Source organism: Spea bombifrons, chromosome 9 (genome assembly GCF_027358695.1).
Source record: "Spea bombifrons isolate aSpeBom1 chromosome 9, aSpeBom1.2.pri, whole genome shotgun sequence".
Taxonomy (NCBI): domain Eukaryota; kingdom Metazoa; phylum Chordata; class Amphibia; order Anura; family Pelobatidae; genus Spea; species Spea bombifrons.
Genome location: NC_071095.1, coordinates 32,989,223 through 33,011,780, shown reverse-complemented (window position 1 = coordinate 33,011,780; position 22,558 = coordinate 32,989,223). Strand labels below are relative to the sequence as shown.

General features: G+C 41.7%; 1 protein-coding gene across 2 annotated transcripts in view; it reads left to right on the top strand.

Annotated features, from left to right (window-relative positions):
- TMEM121 (transmembrane protein 121) overlaps positions 1–7,072 on the top strand; it is a 61,809-nt gene extending 54,737 nt beyond the window's left edge. For both annotated transcript variants that reach the window (XM_053474873.1, XM_053474874.1), the window contains one exon: positions 5,532–7,072. In XM_053474873.1, the coding sequence (XP_053330848.1) occupies positions 6,119–7,057 (939 nt within the window). In that variant the 5' untranslated portion in view covers positions 5,532–6,118 and the 3' untranslated portion in view covers positions 7,058–7,072. The remainder of the gene's footprint in view (positions 1–5,531) is intronic.
- Positions 7,073–22,558: the final 15,486 nt, after the last annotated feature.

Sequence of the window (22,558 nt, the reverse complement as noted above, 5' to 3'; positions counted from 1 at the left end):
TTTCGGACACACTTTGAGCAACTTTAGAGGACGATACGGGTTCGGACATTTTGTGCAGGGCTTGATTGCCAAAATTGACTCATTTACAGAGGGAGGATCTCAATGCTCCAACCACAGAACAGGAACTGGTCTCGGTTATTAAAGGTCTAAGTCTAATAAATGGGTATACGGCAGAGTTCTTTAAACTGTTATCTCCTCGTGTTACGCCCCATCTGGTTGACCTCTCTAATGCTGTCTTATTGGAGGATACGCCATTTGGTTCTATGACCCAGGACTATACTGTTTTAGTATCAAAGTTTAATAAAGACCCTGAGCTACTAACCTTGTAAAGGCCTATCACTTTACTTAACCAGGACGTTAAGATCCTGGCAACTAATATGGTGAATAGGTTACAGTCTTTATGGACAGAGTCTTTTAACTGGCTCAGAGGGGATTTGTCTGTGGTAGACATTCGGCGGAATGCTTTTGCAGCCATATGACTGCCGAGACCTTCTAAGTTGGAGGAGAGTAGAGTGCTCCTGGGGCTTGATGCCGTGAATGCATTTGATAAAGTGGCTTGGCTGCATTTCAGTAGGGTGCTAAAGTTTCAACATTATGGGTCTAATTTTTTAAACCTGGTTAGAAGCTTTATGCTAATATGTGCATAAAAGGTTTGGATTCAGGTCGTAATGGAGAAAGGAGTGCGACAGGGGTGCCCGCTGTCTCCTCTGCTCTGTAATATTTGCTTGGATCCTTTGATCCAAGCGTTGTATAATAGCGAAATTTTCAGGGGAATTAGGGTTGGCCCTAGGGTCATTAAAATCTTGGCCTTTGCAGACAACTGTAGCTTTTTAGAACCGACCCTTCCTGAATTTGGTAAACGGGTAGGGTGGCTCTCTTAACAATGATTAGCATTGCCAGACTGCTATATCAGTTACAGGTATTGCCCCTTCTGCTCCCTAGGAGAGATATTCATCAACTTAATGCAGCTTTTCAAAATATATTTGGAGAAATTAGAAACCTCGTATTGGATTTTCAAAATTACAATATTCTAAATCTCTCATGGGTCTTAACTTGCCCAATATAAGATTTTAGAATATAGCGGCTTTATTTTGTTATGCGGTGGATTGGATTTCTCCTATTCCTAGGTAGACTGATAAGTTGATTGATCAGGCATTTTCGCAGTTGTGTTCTTTGACTTCCCTTTTCCATACCCCGTACCCTCAATTACCAGAGTAGGTAATACAAAACCCGCTTTTATTTGGACCTGTTAGGGCTTGGAAGCTATACAGATTACATGTGTCTCTTAATTGGTGCTGGAAACGTGCATGGTTGGCCACAACTGATAAATGTGTATCTAAAACTGATAGAAGGATCTTGACACACAGAAAATGTGTAGCTGCGATGCCTGATATTGATGTACCTGTCTTCCATTTTATCAAAGCCACAAGCTTTATAGCCGGGGTGATGAGACATTTCATGGATAGGAACTATAAGAATCTGTTGGATGTGCTGATAGCTAATTCGGACTGTGAGTCTCACTCCACCAAAACCCTTTAAGCCTTTCTTAAATCGGAAACTGAAACAGACTTACACCCCTGGCTCAGAGATAGTTCCCAATGCCTCATATTATGACAGGCACCTTAAGTTATGGCATTATGCCTATTATTCGCCGCTATTTTTGTCGAATATGGGTTTCTGGGATGATACAGACTGACCCAAGTGTAATAGTCCTAATGCAGATTTATATCATTGCATGTAGACATGCCCAGTCATTCAGTCCTTTTGGGAGGAGGTGAGGAGATATGGGAGGGAAGGCTGTCCTTTGACTTTGCTCTCTCCATAGATGGCGGTGCTGGCTGTTACTCAGGCCCCTTTATGGCATCATAGAAAACTTACTCATATTGTCTTGGCGGCTGCTAGGAAATCAATTGTCCACCAGTGGATTCATCTTGAATCCCTGTCTCTAACTCTGTTCAAAGTTAAGTTAAATTATCTTTTTCGTATGGACAGGTTAGACACTTCACTTGACAAAGAGAAAAACACTAAGAGACTCTTTGAGGTGTGGAGGCCTTTTATTGCAACTCTTGATGTTCACAGGCAAATTAAACTTAAAAGTACCTTTGAATTGACAGCTTGGTACTAGACAAATTTTGGTGGGCAAATCTCCCGTGATGATTACTGGACCTATAATTACTTTTGGGAGCTGGTGGGGTGGTTGAGATACCGTGGGGGGGAGGACCAGGCTGTTTTTTACTTTTTGTAGCCTATGGGACTGAGGCTTTTGCGGTGCTCGTGTTTAGATGTAATTTTCTCCTCACTCATTTAGTGAACCCACACAAGTTATATGGTTTTTTTTTCAGGACAAGAAGGGCTTTCTTCAGAGACCATTTCTTTGATCATATTATCTAACTTCCTATAAAATAAAATATGATGAAAAATTGAAAAAGAAAACCTTTTTCTCACTTTTATTTTAAAAATATTTTACTTGTCCAAAAAAACTAATGAAAAAAACTGCTAAATAGATTCTATTTGTCCTGAGTTTAGAAATACCCAATGTTTTTATGTTTTTTTTTGCAAGTTATTGGGCAATAAGTACAAGTGGAGTTTTGCTTTTTCAAAACCATTTTTTCCAAAGCTGGTCATTCTGCCCCATGTGATATTTCGGGTATCTTTGTAGCTGGCCAATGCAATTTACCCCCTCAAACCATATATTTTTGAAAAATAGACACCTCAAGGTATTTCAAATGCTGCTATTTTACCCTTTACATGCCCTTATTCTACTACCACCCTTTGTCAAACTTTGTGGTAGTAATTCATTTTGTGTTTTTTTCACTAAAATTGCACTTCAGGTACAGATTTACAGCTCCTGGTAAAGGTCACTTTCAAACAACACCCCAATATGTGTTCTGCAACATCTCCTGGGTATAGTGATACCCCCTCCCCATTCATGGGTTTGTCAGGTTGTTTGGGAGGTAAAATGCCACATTTAGGAAGTACACATTTTTAACTTGGAACTTTTACACCTGGTCCTACTGATGGTCCTAATAGGGCCATCTTTGAAGCCGGCTAATTCAATTTACCCCATCAAACCATATCTTTTTGAAAACTAGACACCGCAAGGTACCGTATTTGCTTGATTATAAGACGAGGTTTTTTTTCAGAGCAAATGCTCTGAAAAATACCCCTCGTCTTCTAATCGGGGTCGTCTTCTAATCAGACCTCAAATAGAGGTCTGATTATGAGACTAAGATCCAGATCCCCCGCACCGCTGCAGGGGACCTGGATCCTCCTGCCCCCCCCATTTAACACCCCACACACACACACACTTACCGGTGCTTCCTGCTGTATTGCCGGGGCAGCGGGTTGACATCTACGCGATCCGCGTAGACAACGTCCGCTGCACCCGGAAGGAGGTGCGGCTAGCAGCGGGGGTTGTCTGCGTCCGTCGCGCATACCTTCCCCTACTGTCAGAGGTCAGAGTTCCCCGCACCGGTGCCGCACCGGTGCCAACTCCACCTTCTTCCGGCTGCAGCGGAAGGAGACGTCAACCCGCTGCCCCGGCAATACAGCAGGAAATTGGAAGTACCGGTAAGTGTGTGTGTGTTAAATGGGGGCATAGGGCATTTCTGGAATGCCTTATACCCCTATATGCCACTCTAGCACTTAGGGGGTTAAAAGGCATATTATGGGGCAGAGTGGCATATAGGGAGGTATAAGGCATTTCAGGAGGCAGAGTGGCGTTAAGGGGGCATTTAATAGAGCACGCTGCCTCCTGAAATGCCTTATACCTCCCTATATGCCACTCTGCCCCATAATATGCCTTTTAACCCCCTAAATGCCAGAGTGGGATATAGGGGTATAAGGCATTTCTGGAGGCAGAGTGGCACATAGGGGGTCAAAGGGCATACCATGGGGCACAGTGGCATATAGAGGGTTAAAAGGCATATCATGGGCCACAGTGCCATATTGGTGTGGCAAGCCTGGGGGCAGATGTGCGTAACTGGGGGACAGGTTGGAAAATACAAGGAAATAAAAACAAAAAAAAAATTTTTCTCAATCATAGCTTTTATTAAAAAAATAGTTTACATGAATTAACATTTACTGGTAAAACTTTTTTCCTTTAGGGTCGTCTTATATTCAGGCTTTTTCTTTTTTTCCTAAGTTAATATTCAGATTTTGGGGGGTCGTCTTATAATCAGGGTCGTCTTATAATCGAGCAAATACGGTATTTCAAATGCTTGTATTTTAACCCTTTCCATGCATGAGATTCTACCACCAGCCTGTGCCAATGTTTGTAGTAGTAATTTTTTTGTATTTTTTTCACATAAATTGTACTTCAGGTATAAATTTATAGCTCCAGGTATACATCACTATCAAACAACACCCCAATGTGTGTTCAGCAACATCTCCCGAGTACAGTAATACCACCCATGCATGTGTTTGTCTGGTGTTTGGGGGTTAAAAGGCCCATTTTGGTCAGTCTGTGCCTATTCCCTATCTTTGAGCCTGGCCACTCCAATTTACTCCATTGAACCCTTCATTTTTATTAAATTAGACACCCCTTTGGTATTTTAAATGCTTTTAGTTTAACTACTTCCATGTCAAGATTTTTGGGAAGATACATCGCTAATTTTAGCACTTGCTCATAATAATAAACTTTACATTTTGCTGGAACTAGATGGTTCCTCTGATGCATAATTATATTGTTACCACTTTTTTAACCTTTTTCCCATATTTTTTAAATTATTTTTTAAATATTTTACTAATCACATTGTGATTAGAAAGCTGGGCTTCATGGTTGAATGTAGTACCTGTATTCAAACTGCAAGTGGAACCAGAATTCTCTAGAGGGTGTAGAGACCCTCTGGCGAACTTTTGCAACTTTATTTTTTTTAACCCCTTAATGACAAAGCCTGTACATGTACGGGCTCAAAATGCTTTATTTTCAATGGGTTTAGGGACCGCCCATTGTCCTTAAGGGGTTAAAGGACACACAGCCATCTTGCGAGTGGCAAAATCGCCCCAGGGAGAGGCCAGACATGGCCCCTGATGGTAGTTTTGGTGTTGCTGAATGCCTCAATATTGAGGAATTACAGCAACACCGTTTAAGCGAAGAAAGTGATAGTAGATAACTTTCTAAGCACATCATAGGTCGTCACGTGACCATTTTTGCATGACGTGCCTGACCCGTCAATGGACGTTAAGGGGTTAATGTTGAAAAGATGGGTGGGAGGATAGATTCAGGATTGTTGTTTGGAATAAAAGAAACTCAGAAGTAATCTAAGTTTTATTCAGACATATGTATAAGATGTTGAAGATGTTAACTACTGGAACACTGATTTTTATATCTTGCTGTCTATGTGAATATAATACTGTAAATGATGCAGATTATGGATTCATATATTTGTATAAAATACACGTATATCAAGATTATATTGTAGAGTGCTTTTTGTATGAATTTGGCACATTGTATATAATGCTAAATACTTGTGATTCATGGTAATCATATTTGCATTTTTATTTATTTTTATTTTTTTTATTTTTTTTAGAACAACCAGGTAACTGCAGGAAATAGCATGAGCGTCGAGGTTTTTGGAGACTGAACAACTAAGGATGTCATCATCAGCAGTTAATGGAAGTGGTCACACAACCTTTGTTGGCACCTGTCTTGAAGATATCCATCACTTTCTAAATTTGTTTTATTTCTTTATTCCATAATACCCATTTGTATAGATACTGGACACATTAGTGATAAACAACATGCTTATCAAATGTTATATTTAGAATCCACACCCTGAGAAATCTCTAAAATAAGAAGCAAGATCGTTTCTTCTTTCAATGCCAAAAGTAGAAGAAATATACTATTGGAACTCTATTGTTTATTCAGCAATATACCAAGACACGAATTATTGGGTTATACACAGAAAACAACCCTACTTTACACTATCTAGTTCAAACTAGTTCAAAAGCATCTAAACATATGCTTAGTCATGGAACTTAAGTTGACAGCTTCCTCTGTCACCATCATTAGCTCTTATAAATGCAACATTAAGAAGTTATTTTATGAATAGCGTGCATTCTCTGTTACAACCTGTCTTCATTAAGTGCCAATATTAAGAATCAGTCCATTACCAGCATGGTGCTGCCACCCCCAGACAAGCGTCATGTGTGTCTCACTACAATTGTAATTATGACCAGCATGGCTTTTATGGATGCATACCTTGTTGAGCAAAACCAAGGACCAAGGAAAATTGGAGTCTGTATTATTGTACTGGTTGGCGATATATGCTTTTTGATTGTTTTGCGTTATGTTGCAGTATGGGTTGGAGCAGAAGTAAAAACTGCAAAGCGAGGCTATGCCATGATATTGTGGTTCCTTTATATATTTGTGTTGGAAATCAAATTATATTTTATATTTCAGAATTACAAAGCTGATAAAAAAAATATAGATAGTGTAACCAGAAAGGCATTGACATTGCTGCTATCTATTTCTGTACCAGGATTATATTTGGTTCTGGTAGCCCTTGACAGCATGGAATATGTAAGAACATTCAGAAAGAAGGAGGATTTGAGAGGACGACTGTTTTGGGTTGCCCTTGATTTACTTGATATTTTAGATATTCAAGCTAATTTATGGGAGCCACACAGGACTGGACTTCCTATTTGGGCAGAAGGTCTTATGTTTTTTTACTGCTATATCCTGCTCCTTATTCTTCCCTGTGTCTCCTTAAGTGAAATCAGCATGCAAGGTGAACATATTGCTCCACAGAAGATGATGCTTTATCCAGTTTTAAGTCTTGTCACCATCAATATTGTGACTATTTTTATAAGAGCCATAAATATGGTTTTATTTCAGGATAGCAGAGTTTCAACAATTTTTATTGGAAAGAATGTCATTGCTATAGCCACCAAGGCCTGTACCTTTTTGGAATACAAAAAACAAGTAAAAGAATATCCCCAAAACGCCATTGCTCTCGAACTCCAACAAAATTCACTATCACATAATCAGACAATTCACAATACTCAAGGGGTTCACTCTGAGCAGTCTCCATCCAGGGACATTATGGAAACATAACAGCTTAGATATATATATATATATATATATATATATATATATATATATATATATAATTAGTTCTTGTTTCATGGACTTACTTCCTCAATTGATTACATTCAAACTAATTAAATGGTTGTGGCAGAAAGGGATCGGCGGATATTTCATATTAAATGTTCATTAGATCCTATTACCAACAAAGTAGGTATGCCATATGTTTATCATATATTTAGTGTAATTATGTTATTCTTTATTGGAGTTATGTATATTTGATTAATGTTTAGTAATTTGCCTATCTCTAGCTGTAATTGATCTTACAAAACATAATTATCCAAGGCACAAAATGTCTTTAAGAAGCAGTGTATCTTGTCCTCCTAAACTCAGGTACTGGCCTAACTGGCCTAGTTAATATTTCTTGCCTCCTTCAACTATTGTCTAATTAAACAAGAATTTTATTTCACTATGTACGTTTCTCAGAGACCCAGATAACCCCCCAACGCAAAACAGACATTTGAATTCATTAATTGCTAAATAATACATATAAATATACATAACTGGCTGCAGTCAGTTACATTTGTGTACAATTCTTACTATGATATTCAGTGTTTTTGTATGGATTATAGTGTGCTAAAGAAGAAACATACTAAATGGGATGAAAGATAAATACCTACAAAAAGTACATTTAAAAAGTGTCAAATCACAAGCATTTTACTCTTTGGAATCTGCTTATATTCTTATGATACCTTCTGATACTGAACACAAAATAAACATAATGCACCATTTTTTATGTTAGGCAAGCTAGTGGAATTTTGTATGATAAAGCATTGAAAATGTCAATGCCCCACCTATTTTTATTTGTTATTATTATGATCCTGTAACTGTGTTCTTGCAGATTTTTGAAATTGACTTCATTACTATAATTAACCAAATAAATCAATTAGTAAACCCATAGTTAAAGGACCAAAAAATATTAAAACTTAACCTTACAAGAAAGACAGTGTTGGTTCATATATGTTAAAAATTCACAATTTTAAGGATTTATTTGATTAACAGTAACATTTTCTTTCAAATCCTTAGAGCCAAAACCTAATTAACAGGTTGTGTGTTTGGCCAGATTCCAATTGATTTACAGAAAGTAACAATTGCATTACATGGTAAAGGAGAAGATCATTATGATATCTGTTTATCAAAGAACAGTTATTTCTTGTTTGAAAGAACATTTCCATCAAAACCATATACTCATATGGCATATACTGCACCTTAATAATGGTTTATTAGCTAATTTCCTTTCCCTTTTAGTTGACATCTACCCAGAAGCCATAGCTTGTTGTTAAAAGTCCATTTGCAAAGCGTTTAACTGATTGCTTTAAATATTTTATAATTTGCCAGTCTTTTAAGCTCCAGTGATAATGTTGCAATATCAATATTGTATTAAACGATTTTATATTTTTATGTATTTTTTCTGTCACTATCCCTCCCAATGTAATTTGTAAACATAAACATTGAGTTTAACAGCTGAAATTATTGCTTCCACCTTTCAACCTTGAAATCTCATAGTGTTTTCTTTGGTTATTTTAACCATTTTACTTATAACAAAATGAAGCATACTTAAACTAAACTAGCAATGTATGCCTGTAGCTGTACTTACAGAAAGAGAGCGAGGCTAAACAGCTGTCAGGATTTTCATATATTTACATCACTACTACCAGTACGACCCACTAAGGCAGAGGAAAATTTAAATGGTGTCTAGGTAGGCATGGCAGGACTATCAAACAATCCATTGTATGCTTCTCACATCATCCTCACAAAGTTGTCTGGGCATCTGAATAGCTGGTCTTATGTGGCATCCTGCCCTGCAAACAAACTTGTATACAATGCTATTATTGTGATTGATAAATTTGAAAGGAAGAAATGTTCAGCACTTTAATTTTATCTACATTATTGTACATATTGTGATTTTGGCCTTTGGGACTAAACAGATCCACTTTGGCCACCTATGTTTCACTCGCTACTTTTTTTTTTATTGTTATTTTTTTTTCTTGATCTTCCAAAGCATGCTAATTTTATTTGTTACACAGATGTCAAACAATGAAACACTTTCTGCAATCTGTGTATTTTCTTTTCAGAAGTAAAAGTGAAGTTAACAATTCTACTGTTTATTTATTATTTAGGTAACAACGTTGGTTTCAAAGGCATATGACATATGCATCAATTCACAATAAAATGTATTTGTGTGTTGGCCTATAAGGGGATGAACACAATTATGATTGCTAACACTGATTGTAATTTTTCAATGAAAAAGCAATGAATGAGAATCGCTGAATCTGGTTCTCTCTCTCTCTCTCTCTCTATATATATATATATAGTATTTGAGGAAATTAATATGTCAAAAGGTTTCTTGGGTCAGTGGTGGGGCTTGGACACTCTCTATATGTGGACCCCCTGGGACAATAGTGCTTAGCTGTTTCCCCTTTGCTTTGCAAATGAAAGACTGAATTCAACAAAGTTATGTGGAACTGTTAACGATGATGGTTTTGTGCTATGGGTCAGTGAGGATAAGGTCTGTAGGGAGAAAGGCATTTGCTACAAATGCTCAACGTGAATTTGAATGGTACCACTTATACATCTTTTTAATGTATATATCCTCATTACTTATCAGAGTGGTCCAGGGTTGAACCCTTGGTCTTTTCCCCTTCCCTTTTCATTTCTGTATCCTTTGTTTAAAAATCATGTGTGATTTACATACAAAAATATGTCATAAGGTTCCCATACAATTAGGTCTGGAAATATTTGGAGTATGGGCTTAAAGTGCAGTAGCTCAGCTCTAAATTGAGGGTGTTCACAATGTTCTTTATTATGTAGCCTGCTATTTTTCAACGGACAAAAAGTAATTAGACAGTTGACTCAAAAGCTGGTGTGGGCTATTCCTTCATCAGTTACGCAAGTAAAAGGTCTGGAGTTGATTCTGTTGCTGTGAACCCACAACATGTGGTCAAAGGAGCTCTCACTGCTAGTGAAACAGCCGATTCTTAGAAAACATCCATCAGAAAGATAGCAGGAACTATAGGAGTGGCCAAATCAACAGTTTGGTACATTCTGAGAAAAAAAAGAACACACTGGTGAGCTCTGCAACACAAAAAGGCATCTATGCCTATTGAAGACAGCGGTGGTGGCTGATCATAGGATCCTTTCCATGGTAAAGGAAAACCCCTTCATGACATCCAGCCAAGTGAAAAACACTCTCCAGGAGGTAGGCATATCATTATCCAAGACTACCATAAAGAGAAGACTTTACGAGAGCAAATACAGAGGGCTCACCACAAGGTGCAAACCATTCATAGGCCTCAAAAAATAAAAAGGCCAAATTACAGTTTGGCAAAAAAACATCTAAAAAAGCCAGCCTAGTTCTGGAACGACATTCTTTGGACGGATGAAACTAAGATCAACCTGTAGCAGAATGGTGTGAAGAAAAATGTATGGAGAAGGCTTGGAACGGCTTATGATCCATCATCTGCATGGCTTCCAATGACACTGGTTCACTAGTGATTATTGATAATGTGACAGAAGAAGCAGGATGAATTCTGATGAGTATAGGGATATATTGTCTGCTCAGATTCAGCCTAAATCAGCAAAGTTGATTGGATGGTGCTTCGCTTTATAGATGGACGATGGCCCAAAACATGCTGCAAAAGCAATCCAGGATTTTTTTTAAAGGCAAAGAAGTAGAATATTCTGCAATGGTAAAGTCAATTGCCTGATCTCAACCCGATCCCCGTACAAAACGGGTATTAACCCCTAAAATGCTGGCATTGAAGGAGTTAACGCAGCACTGTCACTCTTATGGAGCGAACAGGCAGCAAGGGAATATTGTGGCAGATGCCCACAGAGGTGAAGCTGTCTGTGTTAAGCCTGTAGAATCGCTCCTGTAGAGGGCGAACAATGGGGCGGTGGGTCTTCGCAGGGTGGCTGTGCTAGTCTGCCCAGGTATCTGGGCAGACAGCAGCAGCAGTGCCCCCCATGATCACCACGATTATGGTGACGTGGGGGCATTTTTTTTGTATGACATACCATCACAGAACCAATGAGCCCACCTGGCAGAAAACAGGAATAATTAAACTAAAGACAAATAAAAAGAATTAAATAAACAAGGATACAGATCTCTCCGACTGGGTATGGTGAAACCATCTGGCGCAGGGGATTTATGACCTATGTCTCTGCAGGGATAATTGCTTAGTGTGGCGTATTTCTAGAACTTGATGCTGTGCAGAGTTGGCTGGGGACTGGGCGGTCTATCTGCCCTTTGGTGCAGGCTTTGGGCTTGGCTCTCGGTGTGCCTGAAGAGATGATGCCATAAAGTGTGGCTTTGGGCTGCTTGAGGGATCAAGAGACAGATGAAGGAAGGTGTCACAAACTGGGTAAGCAGGTTGGGTAGGAGCCCAGTCGCAGGGATACTTGGGGTTCCGTCTGTACCCCATGATGCCTCAAAGAAAGACACCACAGACTATGGTACTTTGATGTAGGCTATATTGAGGAAACTGGCAGAACAAGTAAGTACAGGTAATAAGTCTCTTTGGCAGGGCGCACGGCAGGAAGCCCACTGGCAGGGCGCATGGCAGGAAGCTCACTGGCAGGGCGGACAACAGGAAGAATACAGGGTCAGGTACAGGGCCAGAGCAAGCGGTCCTCACACATTAATGCAAAGGCCCTGACTGAAGGGCAGGTTTATAAAGGCAGGGTTCATCCAGGTAACAAGGCCCAGCTCCTTGCAATAATGAAGTCTGGGTGCTCCAGAGAGAGAAGGGCGGCCACTAGTGGTTATAGGAAAACATGAGCATGAATAATTAGTGCATAATCCTGGCCGGCAGGGTGGATCCTGAGAGAAGGTTTCTCTTTTTAGTCGGTAAGACGAACAATATAATTAACAGCTGAATTCCTGGAAGTATACCAGCTCTAGATCTGAAACTACAAACTCCAAGTATAATTATCTGAAGATTGTGTTTGTCTTCTTGGGGAAACAAATGCATGTCTTCCACGAATATTTGCCCGTTCCTGTGTTCGGTTCAGGATTTTAAAGGTCTGTAAGTGCAACTCTCCTCTGCCAGCGACCAATGAAGTGCGACCAGTAGAGTCGCTCATACAGACTTTTAAAATCCTGGCACCGCAACTTGGCCGGGAGAGACCACTGGTCTCCCCACTCCAAGAGTTAAAGGTCCGTACGAACGACCAATAGGGCATGATGCCAGAGGAGGCCCCTGCAGGTGACCAATAGAGTCGCTTGCACGGCCCTTTAACTCCTGACGGCAAATGGGAGCAGAAATCTGTAGGTTTGTTGTCAGGAGTTAAAGGGCCATAATAACGACTTTATTGGTCGCTGGCAGGGGCCTCCTCTAGCATCAACCTATTGGTTGATGCCAGAGGAGGCCCTGCAGGCGAGCAATAGAGTTTCCACTCCTATTAACCCCTACAATGCTGCGTAGATAAGGTAGGCTAGATAGGGAAAGGACCAGGGAGATTAGTAAACGAAGACTAACACGAAGATTTTTCTTATTTTGTGTTGCTTCATCTTTGTATACGTTTTGCTGCCGCCATGTTCGTTTGTTCGGTATTCGGGCTGAACAATGAAAACGCACCCTTCATATTCGTTTTCATGTTCGCCCGAATGCGAATGCACAAGTTTAGTTTTGCATTTCAGCCCTGCCCCAAAAGGAAGAGCTCACATCACGTCAGTGATTCTCTTGTTAACACAAATGAGAAATTGCTGATTGAGTTAGAATAACAGACTGGAAGTATTAAAAAGAAGGTTGGTGCTTGACATCATTGTTCTTCCTCTGTTAGGACAGCAAATTCGCATTCCGATAAATTTGAAAAAAAAAAACAAATAAACTAAAAAAGTCTCTCCAAATCAGCTCTGCTCTTCTGCATATAGTACTACTCGTTTCACCCTTCAGCTGGGCTTCTTCGAGTAACATTCGTTACTGTGGGATCACGGGTATTTATGTCACTCTCTAAGGTGGATGCAATATCGATCAAACCTCCGTCTTTCACTACTTCCGCTATCAATCACTTCCGCATCTTGATGATGTCATCTTCTCGCGTTACAATCCATCCATATTCTCCTTCATTCTGATTCCACCTCCTCGCGAGATTTACATCGCAATTGGCAATCAGTGCATACAGAAAGTTCATTACTTCAGTTAACTGGGGGCAGGTTGGCAAATAAAAGGAAATAAAAACAAAAAAATGCATTTTTCTCAATCATAGTTTTTATTAAATATAAAAAAAGTTTACATGTGAATTAATATTTACTAGTAAAACTTTTTTTCTTATAGGATAGTCTCATATTCTTTTTTTCTAAATTAATATTCAATTTTGGGGATATAATAGATGATCTTAACTTGTTTATAATTCCAAGGGGGAAAAACACACAAACGGCATGAACATCCCTCTGATATATCTAACAAAACATTGCCTTTTACATTTAAAAAATGATATAACTTAAAATCAGCATTTAAACCTTTTGGGGGGTTACGTACCTGCATACGTGGGACTCCTCTCCCCTGCCTTTTTCTCGAGGAAGGGGGAGACCCCCCTCCTCCTCTCAACTGCTGTTACAGCAACTGCCACGGAGAAGAGGGAGACCTTCCTCCATCTCACAACAGCCCCAGTCACAGCCTCCACTGAGAAGGTGGAGACCCCCCTCCACCTCTCACCCGCCTCCTCTGGAACAGCCATGCAGGAGAGGGAGACCTCCCTCCCTGAGGCAGTCAGGTCCTGCAACTGAACATTCTGTTGTGTGTGGGTCCTGGAGTGGTCAACTTGGGAGCTACAGGGCTTTATAATGGGAGATTACGCCACACACAAGATGGCCGCAGATCCTGACACCAGAACTGATGGATGACTAATTTTGGCACCATAATGAATTCCACACCCCTTCTTTCTGGTTCCTATTTAAACCTCCCGGTTTGCTATTATCCTTGCCCTCTGATGGTTGCCTATGTTTATAGTGCTAGTCCTTAGTGCACGTTATCCTCAGCAGTCCTTTCGTGTTTGACCTCTGCTGTCTCCAACGTTGCTGTTCGTGACAGTATCAGAGGGACCCGCATTAGACCTGTTTTAGTGGGACAACAATGATGATCCTGGCCAGCAGACCTCTCCTCCTACAGAGGTGCCTCCTCCAACTCCTGCCCCTGTGGGTCATGTTCTTACTAACCTACCTACACCACAACGTTATGGGGGAGATCCCGCTGTTTGTTGTGGGTTTCTAAACCAATGTGAGATCCACTTCAAGTTATCTCCATATGCGTTCCCCACTGATCGAGCTATGGTTGAGTATGTCATTGTACTCCTCACAGACAAGGCCATGGCGCGGGCCTCTCCTCTCTGGGAGAGAAATGCTCAGGCGGTTTGCTACTACTCTGAATTTGTGACGGCTCTGCGCTCAGTCTTGGACGTTCCCAGTAGGAACTCCACTGCATCTTCCTCATTGTTTAATATTCGGCAGGGTGACCGCTTACTCATGGACTACGCTATTGAATTCCACACGTTAATGGCTGAGGTGAACTGGACTAATGAGGTGTTGATTGCTGTTTTTTTTTAATGGGTTGTCCTGATGAAATTGCTGCCAAAGACTTTTCTTACAGATCTGGACAATGTCATCGCGTATGTGACTCAGATTGATCTTCGACTCTGTGAAAGACAATTACAGAAAGAAAGTCAGGGGAGGATGACCTAACATGCACCCTGCCCCACAGTTGGGAGCCATCAGACTCATTGAACAGGAGAGATCTAGAAGGAGAAAGGAGGGACTTTCTCCTGTGGAACTGTACTGTGGAGCGGCTAGGCATTTGGTAAGATCCTGTCCCAAGAGACCAGGAAATGTCTGCACCTATTGTGGCTCAGGGAACCTGCCTTAGGTGTTTTAGGATTGTCCCCTGGTACCTCTGTCACTCGCATTATTGTTCCTGGTTGTCTGTCCTGGTCTACAGGGGAAATTTTCACAGAGGCTTTCCTGGATTCTGGAGCTGTGGGTAACTTTGTCGTTCTACAAGCAGCACCTTATTCCCATGCTAGAAGTACTCCTGTATGCCTTGAGGCCATTGATAGCAGGCCTCTCCATCTGTCACGGAGAGCGGCGAGCCAGAAAACAGTCCCTAATGGCAGGAAACAACTATTACGTTAAAAGCTAGGCAAGGTTATAAAGAGTTAAATTCAAAATCCAGGTCAGGTCACAAAGCAGAGGTCGAGACAGGCTGCAAGAATCACTGGTCAATATCATGGAAGGGGGTCTGGTACCCGGTCAACCAGAATAGCAAACAAATGCTTAGGTCTAGGGAAAAACAGCTGATACCTGACAAAGTGTATAGAGAGGTCAGGGTATAAATACCTTTGAAACTGTCACCACGTGACGTCTTGGCAACCCTGGATCGCGTTCCTCTCCCTTCCGGCTTCCATTAGCAACGGGGAGGACGTGTAGTCATGGAACCCCTTTTTGCTTCTGTGTCAGCGAGCATGGGAGGAGTCTCTGCTCATCGCTGGATCGTGGCAGCGGGTAAATAGCATTTTTATGACATTACCCCTTCCCCAACAGCAACTTCCGGGAACTGATCGGACCAGGTTTGGTAGGATGACCTCTGTGAAAACGTTGCATCAAGGTAGGAGCATGGACTGATGTGGCAGGTCCATCTGGGCTGATTCAAATTGGCATTTCTCTAATTTTACAAATAAGTGATGTGCTCATAGATGAATAAGGACCTGACGTACATGACAACTGTGTTCTTGGAGGGTGGATGAGAAAATCAAGATTTCATCTAGATAGACCACCATGAATATGTCCAATAAATTCCGAAATATATAATTAACAAAATTCTGAAAAGTTTATGGTGCATTGCAAAGTCCGCAAGGCATAACTAAATATTCGAAATGACCATACCGAGTATGGAAAGCTGTTTTCCATTCATGTCCTTCCTTGACTTGGATCAATTTATAAGCACCTTGAAGATCCAATTTTGTAAAAACAGTGGCTTGTTTAAGGCACTTGGCCAAATGTTCATCGAGGTACTTTCTCAAGACCTGATAAGGGATATATGCGACCATATGGAATATGAGCTCTAGGTAGGACATCTATAGGAAATCATAACGATGGTGTGTGGAGGAAGTTAGTCAATCCCTTTTTCATCAAATAGGTCTTTATACTCCAGGTAGGTGGATGGTGATCCAGGTATAAAAGGTAATATATTAGGATGGGAAGCCTCCAGGGTTGAGTGAGCTGTACCCAGACAATGCGAGACACAAAAAGGGATGCAAACGTAAGTCCTGTAGTCCATTGAATGTAAGGATCATGTTTTTTCAACCATGGTAGTCATAGGATTAATGGAAAGAGTGGAGGGTTTATAACATCAAACAATAGTTTTTCAGTGTCTATCTCCCACCATGCACGAGAGGGAAATGGTTTCAATCGCTACAGGTCCGAGATTATATAGGTGATCTGTCTATAGTTTGTATAAAAACGTAATGTTTCTTGGAACAGGTAGGAATACCATGTAATTTTAGGTATTCTATGTTTTTGATGTTACTACTGGCTCCGGAATCAATGATGGCTTGCAGGTTGAGGTGATGAGGCCCCCGCTGCAGGGACAGAGGAATAGACAGGTGAATAGACGTCTCCGACAAGATAGAAGAGATACAATAGGTTTTGCTTCTCAACTCATCCTTAAATTGTTTGGGATGAATGGGACATGAAGCCAGAAGATAGAAATCCCCACCGCGATAGAGGCATAAATCTTGCGTCAGTTCTTTTCCTGGGCAGATAGGGAGGATCTTCACAATCCTATCTGCACACAATCCTAGTCGGATTTGATGGATGAAAATGTTCACTGGGACGTGTCCCTGGTGCCCTCCAACTAGGAGAGGACGTTGTCTCTCTGCCTTATGTTCTTTTAGTCTCCTATCGATGGACAAAGCAGAAGCCATGAGGGGTTCCAGAGGCTCTGGTATTTGGCAACGTGCCAGTTCATCTATTATGGAGTCAGATAGACCAAGACAGTATGGTTCCGTTAATGCATAATCATTCCACTTGTATCAGTTGCTAGACATCTGAATTATGTTATGTATTCCTCCACTGGTTGATGATCCTGCATAAGTGCTCTAATAGCTGTACAGGCTGAGGAGTTGCGGTGTGGGTCTTCATGTAATGAAGATAAGGCAGCAATAAAAAAAGAATAAGTCTGTATAACAGAATCATGAGTCTCCAACAGTCTGTGGGCCCAATTGGCTGGTTCACCCTCCATAAGGAGGTGTCACGGTCAGGACTACTTGCCAAGCCGTGACTGTGTGGAGGGCATGGGCATGAAGGGGTTAATAGCACCAGGCCTCTGGATTTACTAACTTGACCCCTTAACAAGGCATAAGTTATACCAAATTAACCCCCAAATCCTGCCTGTATCCCCCCAGGTAGTCTGCCACCACTCACGATTTTGATACCGGATTCGTGAGAAATCCGAATTAGAACCTTTATCTCTATATATACATCAACCCACCCCGGGGAAACAACATATATATATCCTGTAGAACTCAATAACAATACGGTAACGTGTTATCCTCTCTTAGGGTTTGTGGATATCGATACTAGAGCCCAAAGACAGACTTGGATTATGAATATTTTAATAACAAAAATACAAAGATTACACAGTGCCAGAATTACAAAAAACAAGACATACAAAAGAAAAATAAAACAGCAAACAGTTTTTTAAAAACAATGGGACTTAAACACCTGACCCTCACTCACGAGTTTCTCCAATAAGCAGGCCTGTGGGAACTCCTTAAGTCCAGATGGTTCTTATGATGTTGTTCAGATCAGAGTATATCATGGAGTTCTGCTTTGAGGTCTCTGCATTGTCCCTAAATCAGACTTTTGCAAGCAAACGCCCCTCTGACCACATGACCGATTATATGACACCATCCCCAAGAATTGGGTCCCATCTTTGATGTGCCAATAAGTTATGGTGGGGTAAAGGTGATGGAAACCCCTCCACTTAAGATAGGAATGGAATTCCTATAACTAAGGATCCTTATCAGTTAGGCCATGAATCACCACAGGGGTCCTTTGGGAAGATGACACCTCTAGCCAGAACAGATACAGAGGGCATGCACAAAGAAACACATTAAATCAACCTCAGATTAACTCATTGAATGCTTAAACAAAGAAACTAACCACCTCTGCTGGGTTACCCTTCCATGCATCCCCTACATTATATGAGTTAATCATGACAGGAGGATCATAGAATGTACCTTGACAGTGTCCGTACTGTATGTGTAGTTTTCGGGGAGGCTAGAAGTGGATCCACGCTGCAGAAACTGCATAAGGCGCCCCTAGCATACGACAGGAAACTCCGAACAGAGGCCGAATAAGGAATGCGGGTACACAGTGGGCAAAAGAATCACTTGGCGGTGGGCAGTAGAATCAGTATCAATAGCGGTCAGGAGCCAAGCCAAACTCAGGAACCATAAACAAGGGTCAGGTAAAAGAGTAGTCAGGGTCACGTAGCACAGATCAGGGCAAGCGGCAAACAGCGGTAGTCAGGAATAAGCAAAATTCAAAGCCCACGAGTGCCAGGCATGACGCTGCCACTGCTGCTCCTGCTTCCGCTCCGTCAGCAGTCTGTTCTGGGCGCGTTTCGCACACCGATGACGCCGTACACCAAGACGGGGCATCCTCTGGCGGTGGATTTAAAAACCAGCGCTGAGTTGTACTCAGTGCTCAGATATTGTGCCTTTGTGATCTTCCAACGCTTTTCATTGCTACTGATTATTATTGTTGCTGACCTCTGGCTATAATTTTTTGACCACGCTGATCTCTCCAACCCTGACCTTTGGCTTTGTGTACCGGACTCTGTTTTGCATACCCTGACTCAGCGTTTCTGGACCTCGCTGCACTTCTGCCCCAACTAACTAATTTTGCTGTGGTTTTCCTGCATATTCTGTTTCTCATCCCCAACCCTCACATAATATCTAAGCCACTATGGAACCCGTGGGATTATCTGACACCGTCGCCGCATTGACCCACCAGCTGGCGAACTTCCAGCAGACACTACGAGAGATCCAGACCAATCAACACCAATTAAGACACCAGGTACACCACCTACAAATGCAGCACAGCATATCCACTGAACAAGCCGCAGCCTCTCCACCCTCTGGAGCACTCCCAGTCACCGATGGCGCCTCGGCATTGCAGCCCCAGGTACCATTGCCTGAGCGGTTTTCGCGTGACCGAAGAAAATACCATGCGTTTATCACCTCCTGTCAGATCCTTTTTAATCTGAAACCCGGACATATGTCTCCGACTACGTTAAAGTGCATACGGTGATTTCCTTGCTGTCAGATGAACCAACTCTGGGCACACCATTTGTTGCGCAGCAATAGCCCGCTGCTTGATTCCTGGCCTTCCTTCCGTGAAGCTCTCGATGCACTCTATAAGGATCCATATAGGGTGTCTTCAGCAACAACTTCACTCCGGGCCTTGAAGCAGGGAAGACGGCCAGTAGAAGACAACCCTACCTTTCGCCTTATCTATCCCTGTCTCTTTACAGTGGAATGAGGGAGCAGCCTGCCTTCCAGCCATGGTGGACTCAGGAGCCAGCGAGAACTTTATGGACGAAGATACTATTCGTACTTTGGCGGTTCTGACTCGTCCCAAAAAAAGTCCTATCACCATCCAACTTGTGGACGGAAGTCCATTGAAGACTGGCCCTATAGTCAGAGAGACCATTCCTCTGACTGCCAAGCTCGGAGATGGCCATATCGAGACAATCCATGTTGATCTGGTTCCTTCTCCAATATCTCTTATTATTCTAGGCCTATCATGGCTCAGGAGACATAATCCCTCCATTAATTGGGAGACAGGAGTGCTTCGCTTTACATCCTTGCATTAGAGGAATCAGTGCCTGTTGACCCAAACCATTTGCCTCACACAGACCACTACTCCTCCAGAATTACCCCTACCCTACCGACAATTCAAGGACGTCCAGACCATATGACTGTCCTATTGATCTCCTACCCAGTTCTGCCATTCCTTTTGGGCACATTTACCCACTCTCTGAACCAGAACTCGCTGCCTTGAAGGATTGTGTCCCTGTATCGATTACCGGGAGCTCAATAATATAACGATTAAGAATCGCTACCCATTGCCATTAATCCCGGAACTATTGGAACATGTACGCTCCGCTAATATCTTCACAAAACTTGATTTACACGGAGCTTCGAATCTAGTAAGAATACGGAAAGGAGACGAATGGAACACAGCTTTTCGGTGTCGGTATGGGCATTATGAGTATGTTGTGATGCCCTTCGGCTTATGTAATGCTCCTGCCACCTTCCAGCACTTTGTGAATGACATCTTTCACAACATATTAGACTACTTCGTCATCATATATTTCGATGACATTCTGGGGTTCTCCTCATCATTGGACAAACACCGGGAATACGTGTGTCAAGTGCTGGCCTGTCTGCGAAAGAATGGTCTCTATGTCAAGCTGGAGAAGTGCGTGTTTGAGGCACAGACCATCAAATTCCTAGGATACATATTGTCTCCTAGAAGTATCGAGATGGACCCCAGGAAGGTCACAGCAATCCTCAACTGGCCACACAGGGAGTACAACGGTTCATGGGCTTCGCCAACTTCTACCGTAAATTCATACGCAACGTTTCCCAGATCATTTAACCTATCACGGCTAAAGATACTACAGACATTCCATGACAAGGTGACTGGTGATGCTGTCAACCAGAGACCTGAAGCTCAGGGTACCTTCTATGAAGTTGGCACCGCGGTTCATTGGTCCATTTCCGGTTATCCGCCGGGTTAACCTGTTTGCTTATGAACTCTTGTTGCCCAGGACCCTTTGCATTCCTCGTGTCTTCCATGCTTCACTGCTTAAGCCCCTGGCCTGCAATTGTTTCACCTCCTGGAGAGCAACAGTAGCAGACTTTGCTGTAAGGAATATGGAGGGACGGATTCCCCAGTCTATCCTTGGCTTCCCGAGGCAGCAGGGCAGTCTGCAGTATGTAGTGCATTGGAGGGAAATAAAAAGATAGAAACATTTACATGTATGAATACTTTAAAGAAATATAAATAAATGTGCTGGCCTAAGGCCTAACATGAATAAAGAATGGTACTAATACATCCTTCAAGAGCAACTTCTCCCAACCATCCAAGAACAGTTTGGTGACGAACAATGTTTTTTCCAGCATGATGGAGCACCTTGCCATAAGGCAAAGGTGATAACTATGTGACTTGGGGAACAAAACATCAAAATGTTGGGTCCATGGCCAGGAAACTCCCCAGACCTTAAGAACTTGTGGTCAATCCTCAGGGGGCAGGTGGACAAACAAAAACCTACAAATTCCAAGCATTGCTTATGCAAGAATGGGCTGCCATCAGTCAGGATGTGGCCCAGAAGTTAATTGAAAGCATGCCAGGGCAAATTGCAGAGGTCTTGAAAAAGAGGGGTCAACACTGCAACACTGCAAATATTGACTCTTTGCATAAACTTGATGTAATTGTCAATAATTATACTTCAGTTTACCATAGTAACATCTGACAAAAATATCTAAGAACACTGAAGCAGGAAACTTGTGAAGGCCAATACCATTCTCAGAATGACTATAGTCTGAAGTTGTTTGCTGAGACTTTGCTCCTGCTCTTGTTGTTACCCTATGGTTATTCACTACTTTGGTGATTTCCTGACAATTGATTCTCCTGAGTTGGTCCCATCCCGTCTGCATAAGTTACAGGAACTGTTCTCTGTACTCAGTATCCCAGTAGCCTAACACAAAACAGCAGGGCCTAGCACAGACAATATGGCCACAGTGGTTGTCAATAAAGGCAGGCCATCCTCTGTGTACAATATGTGATCAAACCTAATCTAAGGCATATAGGGGTATAAGGCATTTCTGGAGGCAGAGTGGCATAAGGGGTTATAAGGCATTTCTGGAGGCAGAATGGCATATATGGGGTTAAAAGGCATATCATGGGGCAGAGTGGCATATCGGAGTGGCAAGCCGGGGGGGGGGTGGATGTGCATAACTGGGGGGGCAGGTTGGCAAATAAAAGGAAATAAAAGCAAAAAAAATATTTTTCTCAATTATAGCTTTTATTAAATATGAAAAAATAGTTTACATGAATTAATAAAGAATATAAGTTTCTTACAAGAATATCGTAAAGAATAACGTGATCACTGTTTTGTTCCACTGAATAAAATGGAACTTTTTTTTTTTTTTGCAGTAGCATGTGTTTTGATTCCATTATGTCTAATGTATTTAATTTATTAGGGCCTTTTAACACTTTTGCTTTCTGACATTTTAATACAAATAATGTGATAAAAATAATGTTTTATAGTTATTTGTATGGCAAATAGTGTGACTCGGGTATGTATAAGGGGTGCATGTGGGTACAAGAGTACAGTGTGTGCAGTACACAGTGTGTGTACAGTGTGCACAGTGTGTGTACAGTGTGTGTACAGTGTGTGTAGA